Source organism: Corticium candelabrum, chromosome 11 (genome assembly GCF_963422355.1).
Source record: "Corticium candelabrum chromosome 11, ooCorCand1.1, whole genome shotgun sequence".
Taxonomy (NCBI): Eukaryota; Metazoa; Porifera; class Homoscleromorpha; order Homosclerophorida; family Plakinidae; genus Corticium; species Corticium candelabrum.
In genome coordinates this window covers 4,486,284-4,509,606 of record NC_085095.1, presented here as the reverse complement: position 1 = coordinate 4,509,606, position 23,323 = coordinate 4,486,284, and the positions used below count along the sequence as shown (strand labels likewise).

Here is a 23,323-nt window from a genome sequence, read left to right as displayed (position 1 = left end):
TTTATCAGTTCAGTTACAACAATGTAATGCTAGAGTGATTTCCAGGAAGACATCCCGCTTACTGGAACATACAAGGAAAGTCAAGAGAATGAACAATATACACAATTATTAAAGTTCTTTACTGTACAGCCCTATATAGGGCTGGTTTATGTAGAATTTTAGTTTGGTAGAGATTTTGTGCGATTGGGACAGTAGAGTTGCTTAGTTGTGTTGATTGTAGATTTCAGGTTTGAAAATATATGTATTGGACAGACAAAAAAGACAGACAGACACAGACACAGACACAGACACAGACACACACACACACACACACACACACACACACACACACACACACACACACACACACAGTATATGTACTGTCATTCCTGTCACCAACCATATAACGACCAATGCCATGGTATGTACATTGTTTGAAATAAATGCCAATTGGCTAGAAGGCATATCTCAGGTATGCATGTACCCTATTATTAATTCCATATTATTCAATTGCGCACAGGAAATAAATTTGCAATACATAGTACACAATTTGATGTATGCAGTGGATGCAACAGTGCAAATATTGACGCACAATCCAGTTACTAATGTGCACTCAAAAAAGATTTCAAGAAAATTAGAAATTTGTATAATTAACTGCAAAGAATAGCAATTATAAATTACTTTACCTGCGTTTGAATTTATTTGAAGTCGATTTGTGGCGAGGAAACAACGTTCAGCAGACGACGTTCAAGACTGAGGCCCCTTTTGAATAAAGGGTGCATGTTACTGCTTGGAAGGTGCGCAGAAAGACAGCAGTTCGTTTATGTCAAAATCGCGCTTGTAACATGGCCACTAACTACCGAGAATCGAACGTCGCGCCTGGAGCCATATCTACAGAAAGTTGCGACATGACGATTTGGTCACGTGATATTATGGGCGCCATTTTGTGTCCAGTTGTACACTGAACGAATCAAGACATGGTTGCTTTGTTTAGTCACTGCTTGCAGAATGCCTTGCTGTTGCGCTTGGGGATGCAGGAATACAACTGAAAAGGGTACAAGCTGTGTCGCTTTCCAAAAGACCCTGCAAGAAGAAAGATTTCGGAGGCGAAATTAAGGGAGGCGATCGACATTTGTTGGGCGTCATCTCCGACGAGCTTATTTCTCTACGAGGTAATGTAGAAGGCATGAAAACTTTTAGGGAATTGTTGTTTCTTTACTTGTTTTCCTTTAGGCTCATTTTGACGAGTCTCAATTCGAGAATTGCATGCAGAGCTGACAGGAAGAGAAAGCTGAAAGTAAATATGCCATTTCGACGATATTTCCTCATCGCAAAGCTGACTTTCGGAGAAAGTCTCCTTCAATTAAGACAAAGGGTAGATCTGGAATCAAGAGCTCCCCTCACTTGTTGGATCATTCCTACTAGCTGTTTTTCCGTGGAGGCCGGGAGCACAAGTTTCTTCAAATGCTGGTGAGCAATATACAAAATATATGAATTTGGACTTGTGATGAAATAAATGCACTTGTTCACTATGGCAATTATTGCCGAACGTAGCGAGGCTTCTAATCCGGGTCCCACAACAGAAAGGGGCGTGGTCCTATATGGCTCTCCATCGAGCTTTTGGTATATATATATATATATATATATATATATATATATATATATATATATATCAGCCATGGCCAAGGACTTGAATTTCAGGGGCCAGATCTGGAAATGTGGAAGTTGACAGAAGCCACTAATGCACTTACCAATGGCAAGCACTAATTAATTAGCACGTATGTAATGAACACACTGAACTATCATTGGTATTCCCGTACAGGTATCTATCTGTTAGTAAATATATACTAATGTAACTAATACAAAAGAATTCTCCATAAACTGTTTAACTAAATGCTGTCAAGATCTTGAAATGGAAAGACGAAAGAGTTCTAGTGTCCATGAAGACTGCCAAGCGACTTTCCAGGTTGTCTTGGGTCATTCTTGTACTGCACTTGTCTTTTGTCAGGTTCATGCTCGAAAATGCACGTTCACATTCAACAGTATCAGGACTCATACACATGAGCGTTACCCCCAGCAATCCAAATTGGTCATATTCCGCCATCTGCGTTAATCTGCTGAAGAATGTATCAGGCTGCTTTTCACATTGCAGAAAGAGGTAATCCATCGACTCATCATGCATTCATGTAGACGCTAAATTGCCTTTTCGCAACAGGACCATTGAAACTGTTTCTACAGTACTTTCTGACAACTGCTTCTACGTCACATTTAGAGTACTTGCGGTTTGCTGGATTCAAAAAGCTGACGTTTTGGACAACAAAGTCCAGTTCTGGAAAACGAGAATCGAGTGATCTGCCTATAGCAACTGTGAAATTGAAGATGTTCTTCATCACTTCATGCAACTGAGCATAGGAGAGCTGGCCGGATGAAATTACCTTGTCCTTGAAATCATCAAACTGTGTACAGTCATAGTCTATATTGTCCACGTTCTTTCGAATGTTACTTTCGTGAAGACCGCCTTCCACTTCATGGAGTATGGGCTCGAGGAACGTTTTCTTGAACCCAGCTATCTTTTGATATGATGTGAAAAGGTCTTGACCTTTTGTTTGTAGCTGACTATTTGTTCCAGCTAATGTAGGTAGACGACCCTGAAGAAAGTAAAGGTACAGTTGAAATTTGGGGTCAACTAACTCGTCATACAGCTCTTGCAAGTTTACACGTTCACTCCGTCGAATTGAGGTGTTATGAGCCTCTAGTTCAAAATATGACACAATATCTGGCAGAAGATCAGCAAGTCTTTGAACGCAGACATTCAGAGACAACCATCTTACTCTGTGATAAGCCACTAGTTGATGATATTCATGCCCTTCATCACTCAATTCGATGATAGCTTTAGTTTCTCTCTTTGAACATGACTGTTTTTGAAATGTCTTATCACACCATCCACAGTTCAATGTACATTATCAGGGAGTTCTTCAAGTCCGCTCTTGGCAGCCAATACTTGTCTATGGACAATGCAATGCTGAAAAAAAATACTCTGATTATAGTTTCGTCTGAGATGTCCAGATACCCCTCTTCCTTCTGATGTCATTACTGAAGCTCCATCACTGAAAAAAGACACCAACTTCTCTTTCGGTAGATCTTCCTTGTTTACAAACCGGTCAAAAGTTTGAAACAAGTTTTCAGCATTAAGGCTGCCTTCTATTCTTAGGATAGTCAAAAATCGTGTTTCAACGTGGCATGCCTCCAAGTCAACATATCTGCAATAAATTACTGCCTGTGCAAAGCCTCCCTTGTTTGTACTCTCATCCATCTAAATTCCCCAACATGGAGACGATTGGATGTTTCTCCCGCTTTCTTCCTGAATAAAATCACCCATTTTAGAAACGTGGCGTGTAAGACTTTGTCTACTTTTTGAAATGTTCTTGAAAACCTTGGACTCCTTGTCACATGACTTTGCCCAGCCAACGACTGCTTCTCCAAAACTAAGTGGCTTGGGGTGTTTTACAAGAGTATGAGAAAGTTTGTATGCCGCTAACTGCTGTAAATTGTTTGAGTTGAACGTTTTCACAAATGACGTCTGCATTTCTTCTATCTTTTTCGTTGCTTGCTTCACAAAAAGTTCCCTTTTCTTGGTACTCGATGCTTTAGTACCACAGTGGTTACTCTCATAATGCCGCTGAAGGGTATATTTCTTCACGGTCTCCAATGTCTTATTACACTTCAAGCACACACATTTATTGCCTTTGTCGTCATACCTTACAAGATACACTGTTTCCCATTCAGAGTCCCACAGACGTCCACAGACGTCCACAGTCGGCTGACTTTCTATGACGTCGATGATCTCCTCCTGACACTGAGACGAGTGTTACAACGGTCTCATTTGACATTGAACAGTCAGATGCGACAGAGAGGCAACGCGATTTTGCTGGTGGCCCCTCAAAACAATCGTAAGCTGGATCAGGTGTCCCCCGTGTCCACACTGTCGTCGAGACCACTACAAAGTCCTCATCTGAGGCTGGCCCTGGCTGGTCCAACAGTAAACATGACTGCGTTTGTTTGTCACTGCAACCGCTAATAAACGTTTCAGATTCCAGACTTTCCTGCACTGGTGACGGCTGGTGTGACTGAGTCTGTCTAGGCGACTGCGGTGGTGCAGCATTGGCATACCTGATGGATTTTTGGCAGATACACGATAGGACTACTACTCGTCTGAGTCTCACGACGGAACAGTCTCCACGGATCTCTATTCATGGCGAGAGCAACCACATCTGGCTGTAACTCGCCGGCAGACACTATTTCCGCCTTTGGAATACCGCATAATGTTGTTTACCCTCGGAGCCCCAGGGCCTCTTAACGCAAGGAGGGAAAGACCTGCCAGGCTGGGACGCAAGACAGGATAAATGTTCTTTAGAAAGGGAGTGTCTGAGGGGCCACAAAAATTGCCCAGGGGCCGCATTTGGCCATGGCTGATGTGTGTGTGTGTGTGTGTGTGTGTGTGTGTGTGTGTGTGTGTGTGTGTGTGTGTGTGTGTGTGTGTGTGTGTGTGTGTGTGTACACAAATCTGAAATTTTCCTTCCCACGACCACGTTTCATGATAGGACCTACCTTAGAAAATCGTTTCCGTGTCCGACTACAGATGAGTCTAGGAACGATTCGTTTAGGTGAGCAAACGGTGACGAAAACGCTTCATGAACTTCCGTCGTCCCATCCTTTTGTATTGTAGCTAGGGACTGTGTGTACGTGACAACCAGAAACACCTTCAGGAGTTGAATGCCACCTACAGTCAACTATTCACACGTCCCGTACTAGATCCTTTACTACACTGTGCTGCATCTAACACTGTTGATAGTCAATGTTTGCTGATATCAATTTCTATGTCAGTAAATAATACCATACCACTGTCGTTGCAACAGAACTGAGTGCATACCTAGACTGTACATTTCAATTGTCTTGATCACGATCGCAAAACGACGACTACCTATACCTGCCCTATATACGTAATTTATAAACTACTAGGAAGTTTGTATGTTTACTTCCATGACAGCTAGGGTTTCAACAACTAGGTATTGTCTAGCTAGGACTCGGCGTTTCAGTTGAAGGCCTGAAAACTCCGTTGGATGTGTTACTCACGAATGCGAGGCGCTTACAGATACCGTACAACTAGTTAAAACATCTATTTGTTGGTTCTGCAGGAGAGATGGTTGCAGTTGATGATATAAGAAAAGTAATTGTGTGATGATGAGGTTTCATCACTTGACACCCTGTCTCAGCTAGAATGCAAAATAATTAAGGGAACTGACGAGAGAGCTAGTTCAAGCTAAACACGAGAAGAGAACAATTTTGCAAAGATTTAGCATTTTTAAAGAAAAGACCAGCTCACCGCTCTTTCAAGAGGTCTATAGCATGAGAGGTATGCTTTGGACATCGCCGACCATTAAGAACTTCGATTTGCTTGTGGGTATGTTGAATACAACCTACTTTTGAAACAGCAGCATCCATTGCTATCTGTGCGTACTCTTCAGCAAAGAATGTCAACCATCTCTTCTAACCCTACCATAGACCACCTTCACTCAAAGCTGCAGCATCTTTGTGAACAGGAGAAACGTTGCTGTCTGACAGGGATGAAATGTCCATTACCCCAGGAGTTGAGTTTGATACAAGTAGTGGTCAGAGGCAAAGGCACACTGCCTGGTCAACTTAAGCATGGGCGTGCCACGCACGTTTAGGTTGGGTGGGTTAGTATCATGGTAGAAGCAGACAGTTGCTTACTACTTTACTGACAATTTTACTTTTGCCATTGTCTTCAAGCCCATTGTATTGGAAATTATATGGTGCATGAACCATACTGAAAATTGCATGGTCATGAGAGGTAATTAGAAATTAAAAATATAGTGTAACTTTTAATATATTATAAGCCAAAAACAAAGAAACAACTTTAAAGGTGTCCCTGTGCCCCTTCGTTGACTAATCTCAGTCTGGCTACCCCTGCAACATCTGGAAAAGCATAACTACTGAGACAGTTCGAACTCCGAGGCAGCGCACACCACGGCAAATCTCACAGTTTCATGAGTTTCACTTCCCGTTGATGCAATCACTTAGTTTTTAAGTACCAAGGAAAGCAACATGAGATCTTCCAAAATGACAAGTTTGCTCTAACCAGAGCCGCTGTTGAAAAATACTCTACGTACATACAAAGTTCCTCAAAATTAGGGAAAGTGTTGTTCATACCTAGAGTAATAAGTTCCATTAACTTCAAGCTTCATCGATGTTTGTACAATTTATACAAGTATTTTTAATACAGTCGGCTGGACACAAAATGGCGCCCATTATCCGGGTTGTCGCAACTCTCTCTCTATACTACGGAAGCCGATAACAACGGGTTGATATCAGTCTGCCGCTCTCGGCCGCACTGATATCAATAGACACGAATATTGTACCACGCATTATCAAATGTGTAAAATTTACTTTTTTTGTAATATCAATGCAACAATCATTAGTTAATATTAATGTGTTACAAAGTAACGTGCGCTATTCTAGATACAATGGACACGTTACCGCCTTGTATTCTACATAGATGAACTGTGGAACGTGTGTGCACGCTCTTCGATCAGCAGCTCAGAGGACCCCAGTTTGTGATCGTCGTTTGCTGCACGTCGTGGAAACGGTACAAATGAATACGAGTAGTGAGTTTCAGAAGCCATACTCTTCCAACGCGATGATTGCTGGTGCACTGAAATCTTTTTGGTATGTTTAGATAATTACTTAAATTTATTAATAATAATTACAAAATTAGACAAATACACACATGCACACATTTAGTTGTAGATGTGTTCAGTAATGATGTAGTCGTTATTGTAGAGTTATACATTGCAGAAATTTCCAAAAGATAATTTCAAACTTAATGCAAGACTGAAAAACGTCCTTGGATTGAATTATTGTGTGAATTCGTGGTATTTTGTTTCTGATGTGTATGGAATCTCTACAATAACTAATATATCACATGTGTGGGTGAGTGGTCATCTGTGTATTTCTTGTGTGTATGTGTGTGTGTTGTGTGTGTGTGTGTGTGTGTGTGTGTGTGTGTGTGTGTGTGTGTGTGTGTGTGTGTGTGTGTGTGAGTGATTAATTAATACATCAATCACAGAAACTTAACCTGTAGACTTCAACAAAAATCAAACCATTCACGATTATATGGTAAGAAGACAGGCTGTAGAACTATTTCATCACATACAGGTCACTTGAAGGTCGATTTGCGGTTTTATACCTAAAACTACGTGAAGGAAGCACAGTTTGAAACCTGGGGCCGACACAAAAGAAGTGTTGCAGTTTGCTTAAAGAAGGAAAAGCTCAACAATTTTGTTTCTGTAAAGTGGAAGACTGTCACATGTCTAACGTCTATTCATATTACACAAGATGTGTCTACTATGTCTAGACACATACTTCCAGAGGCCTATTTCATCTACTTCCATTTCAGATAAGTAATCTAGTTAGTAAAAAGACAGCTTATGTTATTGATCACATACATGCAAACTCCACATTTTGTAATTGTCGACTAAATCAAGGTAGTCTCAAACTTTCAGATCCATTTTGCAGCTCCACGGGGCAGTGGAAATACGAGGCTACCTTTACACATGCTTTTTGGTGCACGTTAGGCCGGACCACTTTCGATTTGCTTGCTATGGGCCTGCATATTATATATATATATATATATATATATATATATATAATAGCAAAAGCAAGTGGATACACGGAAGTTTGATTCATTGAAACAATGTTCAACTATTCGTGACCAAGCTAGACTAAACGCAATATCTGAACCACATGCAGGGGCATGGCTCACAGCCATTCCCAACCCAAATCTCGGGCTTGCTATGTCCAGGCATGAGTTCACTGTTGCTCTACGACTTCGGCTGGGTATTCCTCTTTTTCCGTCTCATCCAAACGCTGTATGCTGCCCATGTGCTCAATTGATTGACAAGTTTGGTGATCATCTTCTCGGCTGTCGTAAGAACTCGTTGAGATCAAAACGTCACGATGCTTTGAGGGACACCATCTATAATGCGCTGTTGATAGATGACAAAGGAACTTTACTAGAACAGACATTTTCGTCACAGAATAACAATCGCCCTGGTGATGTTTACCATCCCAACTTTCTGTTTGGACGTCCTGCCTATATTGACCTAACCATCCGTAACACAGTCCAATTGAAATTTGTTGCCAACAGTGCAAATTCTGCCGGTTCAGCTGCAGCAGAAGGTGAACTTGAAAAAGATCTCAAGTACAAAGAAGCAGTTGCTGACAGTGGTGCTTTGTTCTTCCCACTAGCAGTGGAAATGTATGGTTGTTGGACTCCTACTAGTCTGGATACTATTGAAGCTATTGCGTCTAAAGTAGTGACTGCGACTAGTATTCCTTTACACAAGCATATTCTAATTTAATGCAACAATTGTCTGTTAATTTGTGGAAATTTAATGCTCGTATGATACAAAGTAGATTAATGTTAGATGCTGATGTAATTGCTTGGGATTTGCCGGTTTTGTCTGTTAGTAGTTTGATATAAAATATAATATTATTTCTCTTTCTCTCTCTCTCTCTCTCCCTCCCTCCCTCCCTCCGTCCCTCCGTCCCTCCCTTCCTCCCTCCGTCCCTCCCTTCCTCCCTCCCTTCCTCCCTCCGTCCCTCCCTCCCTTCCTCCCTCCCTCCCTCCCTCCCTCCCTCCCTCCCAGACTCGTGTAGCGCCGATCCAACGTATCATGTAGGAGATGAGCAGGATTAAGTACATACCCATCCCTACATACCCATCATTTTCTCAAAATGTTTTTTTTAAAGTCTGGATAGCACGTCTTTGGATACATTTGTATGGGTGGCCATTTAAAATTGTCGCATCTGAGAGTGTGGTATCGGAACAACATTGATTGCATCAATAAACAACTCTGGTGCATTAATAAATATGTTTATTTTAGTTGTTTAACAACTCCCATCTTTACACTCGATTAGCTACATAGCAGCTGGCGGATGTACGGAATAACAACTCCCACGCATCTCTACTGTCAAGCATACAGTACACGCTCACGGACAGCACCCCGTTGAACATAGTTGTACATTTCAATGTTCAACTACAAGCAACTGTAAGAACACTGTGGAAGTGGCATGGCAGCTAATTATAATTTATGGTCCCAAATGGTAGTTTCCACCAGCTAATAATAGGTCTACAATTACTAGCTACACACGTGACCGGAACAACATGGCGCTAGTTATGGAAGCTGTATAGAATTGCGTAGCAGCAGCAGTAGGGTTCCACGGAAGAGATACACGCTTACATGCACAGAGGCTCAGAGTCAGACAGAATGCTGTGCCGTTGAACATAGTCGTACATATTCAACTACACGCAACTCTAGGCAGCATGTAGCAGCAGGTGGAAGTGGCAGCTAGGCTTCCAAACGGTAGTCACATGTACACACGTGACTGGAACAACATGGCGTTGTGGGAAGCAGTACGTGGAATTGCATGGCAGCAGTTGACTGATACAAAGTGACTTTGCACATTTCTAGCTGTTGGGTCAGTGCAATTCTTCGGACAAGAGCAAATCGTTTGGTGTGACTCTCATCGTTGTAGCTGCTTCGAGTGAGGCGCTAGCTTGGCTGACAAGAGTGAAATGTGAAATGTGAAAGAATAAATCGGGTTTTTTTTACTTGCCTATAGCCAGCTTCTGAGGCGCTTAGTGTCAGCGGTGATAGTCTGGCTACCATTAGGAACGTTTGAAGTTGAGCGCTACGTGGGTCCGAGGTCTCTGTAATGAGTTCTGAGAGATCCGGTTCGGATGCGTTTGGATACTTTTGTATGGGCCGCCATTTTAGATTCTTCGCATCCCTACATAGGGAGTGCTGTACAGGGACTATTCTGTTCACGGGGACTATCCTGTTCACGTGGACTATTCTGTTCATATTTGCTCCTATTCTGTTCACCGGGACTATTTTGTTCACGCAATTTGAACCCACCCTAGCGGGGACTATCCTGTTCACGTGAACAGGATAGTCCCCGGTGAACAGGATAGTCCCCGCTATGTATAGGTTATAGACCGCTGGCGAGTGTATAAACGAAATACACCCCGCTCTGCTCACGAGTTGGCACCAGGGCGAAGCCCTAGTGCTAACAAGCTGGGCGAAGCGGGGTGTATTCGTTTATACACTTGCCAGAAGGTCTATAACCGGCTTGTAGCACCCAGCTGAGGCGTTGATATCCTTGTACAAACAATTTACGTCTTGATAAACCAGTAGCCCCAGGCAGTTATACAGCCGATTTATTGACCGGTCAATATGTAGCGGAAGTGGAATATGTCACTTATTGTAAGCGAATACTGGACACTGATTGGCGCAGACGAAGCTAGGGTGCTACAAAGCGTGGATAGTCCCCGGTGAACAGGATAGTCCCGCTAGCGTGGACTATTCTGCTCACCAGGGACTGACTATCTTGTTCACAGGCGACTATCCTGTTCACAACGACTATAATTCTGCGTGTTCACACTAGCCATACAGTGTTCATGGCGACTATCCTGTTCACAGGCGACTGTCCTGTTCACATGAACAAGGTAGTCTCAGGTGAACAAGTTAGTCCCCACTATAGCGTGGACTATTCTGTTCACAAGTGACGATCCTGTTCATGTAAACAAGATAGTCCCCGCTATACTGTTCACGGCGACTATCCTGTTCACAGCGACTATTTTGTTCACGGCGACTACCTTGTTTACAGGCGACTACACGTATTCTGTTCACGGGGGACTGTCCTAGCTGTTCACAGCGACTGTTCTAGCGACTGTTCTGTTCACAGCGACTAGTCTGTTTACAGCTACTACAATTCGTATTCTGTTAAGTCCCCTGTTAGCAGGATAGTCCACTAGAGTGTGGACTATTCTGTTCACGGCGACTATTCTGTTCACGGCGACTATTCTGTTTACAGCGACTCTAAATTTGCGATCAATGTGCGCGTTCGCCTCGCTCCTCCGTGCAGTGCTTGCACGTCACGTGACTATAGGCTGTCTGGTGCATACTTCTTCGTCAATTTCTCACATCAAAGGTTCATTTACAACAATTGTTGGAATTACATTAACAGTAACTTTGCAAAAACATTTGTTGTTTATCCAATTTTTATTTATAGTCTATCTAATTCAACGAAAAATCTGTCTACTCTCAAAACCAATTAATTAACAGTGCACTATTTCAAATAACACTTGTGCACTTATATGCTATTGTAGCTGTAAATAATTACTAATTATCTACTTTGATACATCTGTTAAAACATAAAAATATATTTGAGTCAGTCTTCCCATCTAGAGACGTCCAACAGGAATTGTAGGAAGTGTCTAGCTAGTGAACAGAAGCTCTAGTGAACATGGAGATCTATAGTCGCCGTGAACAGTATAGTCGGTCGTGAACAGTATAGTCGCCTGTGAACAGGATAGTCGCCATGCATGAACACCGTATGGCTAGTGTGAACAGGATAGTCGCCATAGAATAGTAGTCGTGAACAGGATAGTCGCCTGTGAACAGGATAGTCGCCATGAACAGGATAGTCCCCGCTAGGGTGGGTTCAAATTGCGTAAACAATTAAATTAGTCCTCCGTGAACAGAATAGGAGCAAATATGAACAGAATAGGAGCAACTGTGAACAGAATAGTCTACGTGAACAGGATAGTCCCGGTGAACAGAATAGTCCCTGTATAAGTGCTACCGCACTTCCTGCTAGGGAGCGCCAACTGTGCCAAAAATACCCAGTCAGCGTGCACTAGATATTCTAGACTGCTCTTGATCAATCGAATTATCAAACGCTTATTTGAGCGCTCGATCGATCAAGCGAATAGGCGTGCGCAAGTGAACGCGGCGATTGATCGAGCGCTTGATCGAGCGCTCGCTCGATTAAGCGAATGGGCGTGCGCAAACAAATGCGCATGTGTGAGCGTCGACAGAGTTGTCCAACTGTCGTCATGTCGCCAATTCTGTCGACAGAGGTCGTGTGACGTCACGATTTGGCGACAGACTATCCAAATTTTGGCAACAAGAGTTCTGACTTCAGCATCAACTAAGTAGGTGGCTACAGGAAAAGATGTGGTGAAGCACGTTGTAGTGTATTGATACTTTGTATTGCGCAGTGCACGTTACTTAGATAAAGCACGCTATTTCATTGGGTTCTATAAAAGGAGACACACACAATAAATCAATTATTGGTGTTACACTCACTCGGCTGTCGTGTTGCTACTCGCACCACCTTAACATTTTGGTGGCAGGAGTAAAAGTTGTGTTATGTCTAAAGACTCTCCGCAAGCGTTTGATGGTTCGGGTAACTTGCTCTCATTTCTTGACCGTGTTTCCGTGTGGACATCTTTGAAAGAATATGACGAAAAAAAAGCGTTCACTCTTGCCTCGAGACTTGTAGGACCAGCGTTTGAAAACTATCGACGACTGACAGACGACGAGAGGACAGACTACGCAACAATTGAAGCTTCGCTAAAACGAGAGTTCATGTCCGGAGGAGCCGACCGAATGCAAGCGGTGAGAGAATTAAGACAGCGTAAATGGATGGAAGGTGAGGAACCGATTGAAGCGTTTGCTCATGAGATAGCTAGATTGATTGACTTTGCTTATCTCGAGTCTAATGATGTGAAGACACTTGCACGAGACGCATTTCTAGAGGGTTTGCCACCTAACTTTCAACTGTACGTAAAACTAGATGCGTCTAATATGACAAAATCGCTACGTGACCTTACAGATGTGGTCCACCACTTACAGTTGGTGGGAATCGGGAAACAATCGCGCAGGTATCCATCACATCTACCGGTAAGTCATGTTTCAGAACCGGAAACGCAGTCATTTATGGAAGTCGGCAACATTCAGTCATTTCACGAGCCTAAAAATATCGCCCAATCAGTGAACAGCCGTCAACAACAGCCTTGGCAACCAGAAAGATATAACGTAGGTCGAGATCGTAGACGTAACTCCAGAAGACGTTTCTGTTATATTTGTGGAAGTCCTGAACACATTCGACCGAATTGTCCGCATATTCGAGATTGCCACCGTTGTCTAAAGCCAGGACACCTCGCCAGGAATTGTACAGCTCCCTGCCCAGCAACAAACCGTGTAGACCAGGCAAAAGAAGGGCGTGTTTCAAATTTTACAACCGCTAGTCACGGACTCATTTTGGTAAGGGCTACAATTTAAGATCGAAACTACGCATTCTTAGTCGATACAGGAGCGGATATTAGCCTGTTACCGTACAGCGTCGTGAAGACCAATAATTTACCATTACGACGTCGTATGGTCCGGCAACCAATAATGGTGGATGGATCTGCTCTTCGGTGTGCGGGCATGACGGATATGTTGACACTAACGATTAGTCCTAGTAAGATTTCACAATCATTCTACGTAGTCAGAGGACTCGAATATGGTATCTTGGGGACGGACATACTGGCACATCTCAACGTGCAAATTGACGTTGCTACGAAAAGTCTGTATCTCCATGGTCAAAAGGTCTCCACATTCGAAACTGTCACGGCGGCTACTAGTTCGGTTTGTCTGATAAAATTCGGTCAAGTCTACTCACCAGACAGAGTGGTAATATCACCAGGAGAAGAACGGACAATATGGGGAAGAATTCATTCAAACACTCCAACCACGTGGACGGGTGTAGTAGAGGTACTGCATGAATTAACTGAACGATCGGGTCTACTGGGATGTGCAACTGTAGCGGAAGGAGGTAAAGAGAAGAATGTTCCTGTTCGCGTCTTGAATGTCACGGAAGACCCAGTGACCGTTTACAAAGGCCAATCGTTAGCCGAGTTTACTGAAGCTATGATGAATGAAGGCAGAACACGTGACGATGCAACAAAAACTGGTAAGATAACGTACGACCCTATCGCAGAAATGACCCTTGGAGAGTCCATTTCCACGGAACAAAAAAATCGCCTTGAGAGGTTACTGCGAAGGTATAACAAAGTGTTCGCTTACCCAGGCAACGAGGGACAGGTAACTCACATTGAGCACACCATTCCTCTAACAACGGACAATCCGATTGCATGTAGACCTCGTCGCCTGCCAACGCAATGGAGACTCGGAGTTGAAGAAGAAGTACAGGAACTGCAAAGACGAGGCGTGATACGACCATCTGAATCGGGCTACGCAGCACCGGTGTGCCCAATAAAAAAAAGACGGTTCAATACGTCTCTGTGTAGATTATCGCGCCCTCAACTCCAAGACTAAGGATACGGCGATTCCAACTGGAAATTTAATAGAAGTTGTGGAATCGATGGCAGGAGCCCAATTTTTCAGCCACATTGATCTAGCGCACGGATACTACCAAGTGCCGATTGCTGAGAACGACAAGGAGAAGACGGCCTTTCGAGCCCCGTCGGGCCTTTACGAGTTCAATCGAATGCCATTCGGATTGAAAGGCGCTCCAGCGACGTTCTGTAGGATGATGGCTTCCGTGTTTGGGCACATGACCCCCCTACAACTCGTACTGTATATGGACGATCTTTGTGTTTTGTCGGTTTCGTTCGATGATCATCTTAAACAGTTATAAGACACTTTTAAGACGCTGTTAAATCACGGCCTCCGAATTAATGCTAAGAAGTGTCAATTTGCAATGACTGAAATTATCTTCTGTGGTCTACGAGTGAGCAAAGATGGACTGGGCCCAGATGCAGAAAAAACAGCCGCAATCGCGAAGATTCCCAAACCTGCAAACGTCAAAGAGGTTAGAATGTTTTTGGGTATGGTGGGCTGGTATCGAAGGTTTATTCCGCGGTTTGCATCTATCGCTAAACCAATGTATAACCTCTTGGAGGGTGACAAAGCCTTTCAATGGTCACACGAATGTGAAATCGCTTTCAGCACTTTAAAAGAGATGTTGATTTCTAATACAGTTCTGAGTCATCCACATCCAGATAGAACGTATGTTCTTACAACAGATGCTTCCATGGTCGGGATAGGAGCAGAATTAGCTCAGCAGACGCCAGAAGGAATAAGACCAGTTGCCTATTTCAGCAAGACACTTTCCAAATCAGAAAGGAAGTATTCCGTATATGACAAAGAATTTCTCGCCATTGTGATGGCTGTCCGTCATTTTCGCCATCATCTTATAGGAACTAAGTTTTGTTTGAGAACTGACCATCGTCCATTACAGTTTTTGGCCAATACCAAAGACCCCTGGGGTAAACGTGCTAGATGGATTATGGAATTGGAAGAATATTCATTTACTGTAGAATATATAACTAGTCGAGAAAACGTTGTGGCTGATGCTCTAAGTCGACTTGAACACGAGAAAACCCTGAACTTCGACGAATCCGAGAAAATAGGTCAGAACAATAACCCTCCCAACCCGATCGCCGCATTTCGACTTCCGGAAGCTGCAACGTTAGTAGCCAGTATAAGAGACGACTGGTCTATGGAAGAATTTATGAAGGCACAACAGAGTGACCCACTGTTAACGGAAATCAGCGATATTGTGGGTAGGGACCAAGTTGGCCCACGTGTTGATATGAAAAATCAATCAAAGGTGGTAAAGGTAATACTGAAGGAAAATTTGACTTGGTCTCCTGAAGGTGTGCTCCAGAGGATCGCTCCGTCTGGACTGTTGCAAAATGTTGTACCGTCGACGTTAGTTGCAGAAATATTACGTCTTGCCCACGATGAACCCTTTTCAGGACACCAGGGAGTGAAGAAAACGCTTCAAAGAATCTTACAGCGGTTCTGATGGCCTACAATCAGCGATGATGTTGCACAGTACACACAATCATGCGATGTTTGCGCTAGAAGAATGTCGGCATGTCCAAGGGCACGAGCACCGTTAAAAGAGCGACAGCAGGCCACACAACCATTGCAGAATATTGAAATAGACATCAAGGGTCCATTGCCGAAAACTGATAACGGCGCTCAATATATATTCGTCATCCAAGACGCGTTCTCCCGATTTGCAGAGATGCATGCGATCTCAAGACAAACGACAGAAGAGGTATGTGAGAAATTGCTTGAATTGCAAGGATGTGCTCTAGCAGACAAACAGTTACTCGTAGAATGGTAAACATACATGATTATATTATGAAAGAAATACACGATGATGTCAATAGTTCATTGTTTTGGCCTGCAATGGCTGATGAAACGACAGACTCATCTGTCACAGAGCAGCTGATTTTGTATGTTCGATTTGTCAATATTGCCAAAAAATGTGTCCAAACACGATTCTTGGCTGATTCAGAAAATATTTTTGACTTAATAAAGGCCATCTTTGAGAAGTTTGAATTACCAAGGGAATCGTTGGTTGGATACTCAAGCGATGGCGCTTCTGTAATGACAGGGGTGAGAAAAGGAGTGGCTGCTAAGCTGAAAGCACAATATAATCCAAAGCTCTTTACTCAGCATTGTTTTAACCATAGACTGGTACTTGCTTCCAAAGATGCCCAGAAAGAGATTCCAGGCGAAGTAGAAACCACTATAAAAGACGTTCTAGATCACTTAAAGTGGCACAGTTCAGATTTATGCGCATGTTCGTGAAACTGCCTGCTCGCGCGGATTGCTTTTGCCTCGCTTTGGATTCTGCGCATAGCTAGATCAAAATATGGCGTTCCCGAGGGATGAGATGATGTTTTCAGGGGAAACTGATGATGAAGAAACGTTAGAGAATCTAGTTGAGCCATTAAGTTTTTGTTGGACTCCATATTTTGATTGGTACACAACGTGATCGGTGTGGTAGGAAAGTGTGAGATGCAGTTGCAGAGGGAAGTGCGCTAGAGTGAGATGCGATGGACGAGGCTGCGAGTGCAAAGCGGCAGGTGCGCACTGTGTGAGTGTATGTTCTTGCAGACCTGAGATATGCAGGAATTGCGGAGAGGTGCGAGCTAGAGCTTCGTCTGTTATTCTTGGTTAGTACCACGTAGTCTACACATCTAGAGTTGTCGAGGAGATGACAGTCATGCAGGTGTGTTAGTTGGTCCTCCCAGAGAAGTGGCTCCTTCTGCTGATGAAATTGAGGTTGTCATATTTCTTTTCTATATATACCTGATGGTGCAACTACAGTACAACCAAGGTACCTTCCATTGCAAGTCTTGTAGGGATTTCTTAGCAATCTCAGCATTAGACAGCTTCAAAGTGTGAGCTCCTTCACCTGTAATTCAAGGGGGGTCGTTGCAACTTGCTGAGGTCTACGCTAATGTCTGCAGAGAGAGGTGACAGAGACCATCCTTTTGTGTCACCAATAAATCCAGAGACTTTGCCATGGTGCATTTGTGGCCGATGTGCTAACATGGATCAGCCTAGAGAGAACGTGTGTTGTCGAAAGAGGGTTTGCTGTACAACTGAAGAATATTTCAGGGCAACAACCCTTGACGATAATGTGCTACAGCTACAAATTCGTCTAGCTGCTGACTACCGAGTGGAAGTCCCCAACTATAGTCATAACGGATATCGCAAAGCTGCATATAGGCAGTACATACTAAGTCAGTATGGCTATTTGGGTAGAGGAAATAGGCGCATCGCGCCTTCATGTGTGGTACACTGTATACGACATTGGTTTCCCTCCCCAGATGGAAGGTACATGGGGTACAGGAGTGAGTAGATATTCAGGCAGTGCTCAGATTGTTTAGTTTAGTAGTAGTTGTGTATTCTTAGAATTTAGATGCATGCAAACTGTGAAATTTTATGTCGTTGTCAGTATAATTCAGCTACAGCAAATAACTGCAATTCTCATGTCAATTAACCCTAGGCAACTTGTTGTTAGCTTGGCACTAACTGAAAGAAACACAAGTATGTAACAATTCTGACTGGTTTGAATACTTACCCTATAGATATTCACTAGCTGATACACAACAACGACCCTTTCCTTATCCATCTGCCATCCATCACTAGTGAAGTACTACTTACTGGTCCTTCATGTCTGGATAAGACGTTTATATACAGCACTATACTGTGCTAGTCTGCCATCAATTTTGAGTCACTGCATTCATGATTTGCCTTTAAACGCTCTACATATTTCTTGTTGACAGCTGGCACCCATCATAGACTGCAAAACAAGACAACACCAAGCAAAACACAAGAATACAGACTCTTGGTACTTGTGGCAGAGTCATATCTTCCTGTAGTTTATTGTTTTAATACATCTGCTGCAAAAGTGCCAGAGAAAGTTTCAACAGGTGACTGGATCCTGAGTATACCTTTTGTGGGTCAGTTGCTGTCCTACCTGCCCACCTTTCTACCGCCTTTCTGCCATCCATCGTGTGTATGTACTCTCGTCTATATATCGGTGAAGAACAGGCTAGCAAATCAGCTAGTGACTTTCACCTGCAGGAAGACATTGAAGTATCTCTATTGTGTTTGTCTGTTGATAACACATGCAGGTACTGTAACATTATGAAGTATGTCAGCATGCTCACTTGGGCAGAGGACACAGATGTGTTGCATCATCCTGTGTGATCAGATGTGTCAAGAGTCTGGTTGTATTTACTGTATTACTTGAGCCTATGCAACTATGGCCTGGTGAGATGCTGTAAACCTATACATTTATATCAGTGATGCAACAATACAACACAACAGCAGTATTAACAAACACAATGGCAGTCATTGTGGTAGCACAAGAATGGTGAGGTAACCTAAACTGTACCTGTCCTACTACACTGCCTTTCTGCCAGATCAGCAGTTGATGGTGGACTAACTGGAGCAGTAGTTTGAGCAATGTGTTGGGGGTTTTGCTGTAAAAACATTGTGTGACGATGAGTTGACTCTTCCTCTTCCATTCGCTTTTCTGTGATCGTATGTATTATCCCAGTTACGTGATTGTACTGTTTTCTTTCCTTCACCTTCCTTACAGTCCACTGCTGGAAATATTTATTAAACTTCCGGTGAAATCTTGGTTGTCTTGTTGCTTTTGTTATAGCCTGTTCCAGAGTTGTGTGCTCATTATGATCCATGGCCGCTAGCAAACAACAGGCCTTGGAGGCTTCATACCTAAAACACTTAGGTAGTTTTAATCATACGGGGATTGGATGTGAAGTGACTCACCCAAATGCTATTCTTTTGGAAGCATATTTAAGGATTAAATTGTGATAGTTTTCAAGCGCACTTGTTTGGCTGCAGTGGTAAACGTAAATGTAAGAAATTTTATAGAAAATACAAAGCATTCACATCAGCCTAACCGACATCGTACATAATGGGTCATTGACCTAAGCCACTTAGGATCAAGCACAACCTTTCTCAAGAATTTCATTGATGGTGAATTGACATGTAGTGCACGCTTTCCACTCTGTAGCCAGTCATCATTTGCCAGCTCACTATGACTACATCTACCCGTTGCCCACTCGTGTTCACCAATTACATGGTGCAAGACTCCAATCCAAATTGTCTGCACAGATGATAGATACTTGTACTGCACATATAGTGTGGTGTGGTGTGGTGTGGTGTGGTGTGGTGTGGTGTGTGTGTGTGTGTGTGTGTGTGTGTGTGTGTGTGTGTGTGTGTGTGTGTGTGTGTGTGTGTGTGTGTGTGTGTGTGTGTGTGTGTGTGTGTGTGTGTGTGTAAGACAGCTCTGCCTTGGAATGTATACAGTGTACATATGTACGATTGTATGTATGTAAATCTTTCATACCTTTAGCCGCTCTACATATCCTTTTGCTTGTTGGCAACTCCACCAAAAATGGTTTACTATGGATCTTTTCCAGGGTCCGAGTTCAGCCAGTTCTCGTTTCTTTGATGCCTGTTCAACAATCATGAGTGTTTCAGTACTAATACTAAATAATTTGTTGCATACCTCAGGTAGTATCTTTAAGTTTCATCTCTTTCTGTAAGGGAGAGGTTTAAATTCCCAAATGTCCACAAATTTACATCATGTTATGTCCTTACTCAGCATTGCAGAAATAGAAATAGATGCATCTGTGACTAATTCTATGACTTTGATCTTCTTTTGTATAGATGTCAAAGCTCTCTGCAGTCCAAGTTTCTCCATCCTAGGTGATTTCAGTTCAGTCTCTCTCTTGCCAACAAATTGAACGTCTACAACTTTTCGTGTGGCAATATCCATAAGAGAGTACACACAATATTTTGCACTGAACCCTGGTGAGTCACAGTGCCCATCACCAGCAAGAACAACTGGTCGATCTCCAATATCGGCGAGGATTGCATTTCTGGATGTTTCCCAATGTTCCACAACAGACGGACATATATATATATATATATATATATATATATATATATATATATATATATAGGTGCTGAATGCGATCGAAAGTTGACTGTGATATAGAATTCAATCTAAAGAACTGACACAAGAGACTAATTTTTGAGAAGCTGTTTCCAGACAGAAAAACTGAAGCAGCAAACAAAAGATTATTTATGAAGAATGGGTATCCATTTTGAGATTTGCATTGTGCAGAACTCCATGAGCCTTGGTGGAACTTCTTGCAGTGCCATTGCAATGTCAATGTGCTGCCAATATGCTTCTTCTGCACCGATATCTCTTCCCAACAGAAGGGATATCTGCACGTTTTTCCAAGCAACTGCAATATGCAATCTTCGTCACACACAACCCTGGGTAACTTCAGCCTATTCTCAAGATCATTTTCAAAGATAGTGATAGGTGTTATTGCTATTGGCTGCACTGAGACACGTATAACAGGAATAGCTCTAGAAGATGGACTTGAGGTAGGCATCTGTCCACCTGGATCTTTGTCACTAATTCCAAACTGTACCTGAAACGAAGCAAATCTAGTGGTCAGTAGTAATAAACTCTAAGATTACAAGATGCAAGGGGTGTGACCCCAAGTGGTTGTTTTGTATGCTCCTTATTGAAGAAAGACAACGTCCTTTATTCTCATTATCATATCAGAATGACACTATAAGCAATTTACATGCATCCTCTCTAACAAACACTCTTACCATTGGGATAATCATGTCCTCTACAGTCAACTGATCATCCAAAACTTCCTCACTTCCGACAGGTGAGGTTGTGACATCGACAATGTCATGTGATGAAGCATGGTGAGTGCTTGGGGACAATGTTATGTCATCCAGATAACTGGCATCAAGCTCATCAACATCATCAGATGAAGTACAATCAGTGTCACTATGGATACATAATTTATAACATCTGTAACTGCATGTACGTTGGATAGTGATCATTGATGACCATGCACTTAGATTACCTTTCATATTGGTATTCATCTTCAGATGACTGGTCAGATTCATCTAGTGTAGTCAGTAAAGTCTTCAAGCTGATAAAAACATTTGAAGTCACAACTGTCCTGTAAGGGTACAGGATCTTATATTTACTCAGCAGTTCTTTTAGGTTCTTGATCTTCATACTCTCATCATCTGTTTCAGAACCTGATGAACAATTCACAGAGGGACATGGAGAGCTGCATCAGTGGACAACAGTCATAAGATTACACTATGTATACTATATCTACAGATACATGCACAAATAGACGTGCAAATTCAACTGTCGTAATTTTCAGAGTTTACTGGACTAAGTGTAGATGGAAACAAAGGTCTTTTTGAACTGAGTTTGCCTGACCGTACAGGAGTAGAAATCATTTCTGCTGCGTGTCTGACATGTGTCTAAATCACGAAGATCTGTACAAGACAGTAGACGTGTATGTTTATATATCTTCTCTATTCTCACTAGTCTACTAGCTAGCCTACCTGCAGCTATCGAACAGTCAGACTGGTCTGTACGATCTCTAGAATGGGAACCGAAGCTATAGTCTCCAGTGTTGCTGAATCGTCACCTAGATTGAAGAATAGAGTCATATCGGTGTTGAGAATAATGCGTCGATCGAAGTGCTGTGGCTGGACTTACCAATCGCAGTAGGGTCCCATACAGAAGTGGACAATGGCTGACAGCTGAAAAAGCGTAAGCTTTGACTGTTATTCGTGAATTGATACAGAAGTACCAAGCAAGCTAACCTGCAGTCGAGTACACGCCTCAAAAGAAATTCGGCAAGCGAGTTGAAACTGGGCAAGTGTTAGGCGATCTCTCAAAGCGAGGAGTCTGTCGTAAGTAGATCGTTCCAGTCTTACTATTTTGTATTCTGCGTCTAGTTGTATTTTCCGACAACCAGCCCCTCGTCTTGCACCTCCGTGCTTCCCTACACTACGCTGGCTTCTTGCGGATGTCGTCGACATTACAATAGACGTTATACTTCCGGTCACGTGCAGGATTTATCCGAAGTTCACACATGCATATACGAATGCGAAAACAGACAAATTCAGCTTTTTAACCTCTAACTGCTATATTTAAAGCGTTCCGTTTTTGCAGAGTCTACAAGGATAATGTTGTATTTGCTACGGCTACTCAAACTGTGAACTGCAAAGCGTTCGCATCTTCGTTTTTTGTGAGAATACAGAAAATGTACTACCTTATTATAATATTTAAGCTTTGTCTTTTAAAGATTGCTTATTTCGATGAACTTGAAAAATGTATACAAAATTCAAGATGGATTCCGAGGCATTCTCTTCGCGCAACATCTGGACTGTGCCCTTTATGTACAGCCCAGTGGCTCAAAGCAGTCTCAGGGAAATATGTGAACTGAACAGTGAGCCCTTTGTCAAACTAGTACAGTATTACAAAATTCGTTGGTTGTCCTTAATTACACCAATGTGTTGACAGAATGGAGCAACTTCACGATCTGCTAGTGGAGTATTTTGAATCCTGATCTTAGTCTCGCGTAGCCAGACCCCTTTCCGCCGCGGCCTCCCCGGCGAAATGGGGTCTGGTGTACGGCCTTTGATGTCGCTGTGTGCCGCGTAGCCAGAAATCGGCTATCATCTAAAGACCGGATTTAGTTTCTTAAACGCTTCACTAAAGACGAGACTGGTATGCACGCAATGCAATCCTATCTCAATAGCTTCTCTTGTTTCGTAGAGAACAACTCGAAGACTACAGCTAGAGTCGTTGCTGTTTGTGAAATCTGCATGTCTACAGCAGCGATTAAACGCGGCCGCAGGGACGTTGACGTCGACAGGCTTCGATTTCATGCAGCCATGATCGACGTCGTACGATCTAGCGTTGTGCGCTCGTGTCACAACGGAGACTGAATGCGAACGTGCTGGATGGATGCGAACGTACTCAGTGCTGTTTGCTGTTTTTTGACGAAGGATCTTATATTTACTCAGCAGTTCTTTTAGGTTCTTGATCTTCATACTCTCATCATCTGTTTCAGAACCTGATGAACAATTCACAGAGGGACATGGAGAGCTGCATCAGTGGACAACAGTCATAAGATTACACTATGTATACTATATCTACAGATACATGCACAAATAGACGTGCAAATTCAACTGTCGTAATTTTCAGAGTTTACTGGACT

At 42.8% G+C, this 23,323-nt stretch overlaps 3 protein-coding genes and 1 long non-coding RNA gene across 5 annotated transcripts; 2 read left to right on the top strand and 2 right to left on the bottom strand.

Moving 5' to 3' along the window:
* Nucleotides 1-949: 949 nt before the first annotated feature.
* On the top strand, nucleotides 950-6,779 carry LOC134187396 (uncharacterized). 2 transcript variants are annotated; one of them, XR_009971093.1, is made up of 3 exons: nucleotides 950-1,151; nucleotides 1,213-1,449; nucleotides 6,520-6,779. It is a non-coding gene; the product is annotated as an uncharacterized LOC134187396 (long non-coding RNA). The 2 variants fall into 2 exon arrangements; XR_009971092.1 differs by lacking the exon at nucleotides 6,520-6,779 and adding an exon at nucleotides 1,884-2,132.
* A 9,267-nt stretch (nucleotides 6,780-16,046) lies between these two features.
* LOC134187155 (protein FAM200A-like) lies at nucleotides 16,047-16,523 on the top strand. The gene has a single exon (XM_062655272.1). It carries the CDS (start codon nucleotides 16,047-16,049, stop codon nucleotides 16,521-16,523), a length of 477 nt encoding a protein of 158 aa, XP_062511256.1.
* A 1,089-nt stretch (nucleotides 16,524-17,612) lies between these two features.
* Nucleotides 17,613-19,786, bottom strand: LOC134186727 (uncharacterized). Its single transcript, XM_062654759.1, has 6 exons — nucleotides 19,768-19,786; nucleotides 19,606-19,713; nucleotides 19,157-19,362; nucleotides 19,023-19,091; nucleotides 18,398-18,968; nucleotides 17,613-18,305 (listed from the first exon to the last, which is right to left on the bottom strand). The coding sequence occupies exons 3-5, from the start codon at nucleotides 19,225-19,227 to the stop codon at nucleotides 18,614-18,616; spliced, it is 495 nt and encodes a 164-aa protein (XP_062510743.1). The 5' UTR covers nucleotides 19,228-19,362; nucleotides 19,606-19,713; nucleotides 19,768-19,786; the 3' UTR covers nucleotides 17,613-18,305; nucleotides 18,398-18,613.
* A 56-nt stretch (nucleotides 19,787-19,842) lies between these two features.
* LOC134187154 (uncharacterized) lies at nucleotides 19,843-21,301 on the bottom strand. Its single transcript, XM_062655271.1, has 5 exons — nucleotides 21,285-21,301; nucleotides 21,158-21,226; nucleotides 20,892-21,078; nucleotides 20,229-20,704; nucleotides 19,843-20,140 (listed from the first exon to the last, which is right to left on the bottom strand). Exons 3-5 carry the CDS (start codon nucleotides 20,904-20,906, stop codon nucleotides 19,843-19,845), a joined length of 789 nt encoding a protein of 262 aa, XP_062511255.1. The 5' UTR covers nucleotides 20,907-21,078; nucleotides 21,158-21,226; nucleotides 21,285-21,301.
* Between the last annotated feature and the right edge of the window lie 2,022 nt (nucleotides 21,302-23,323).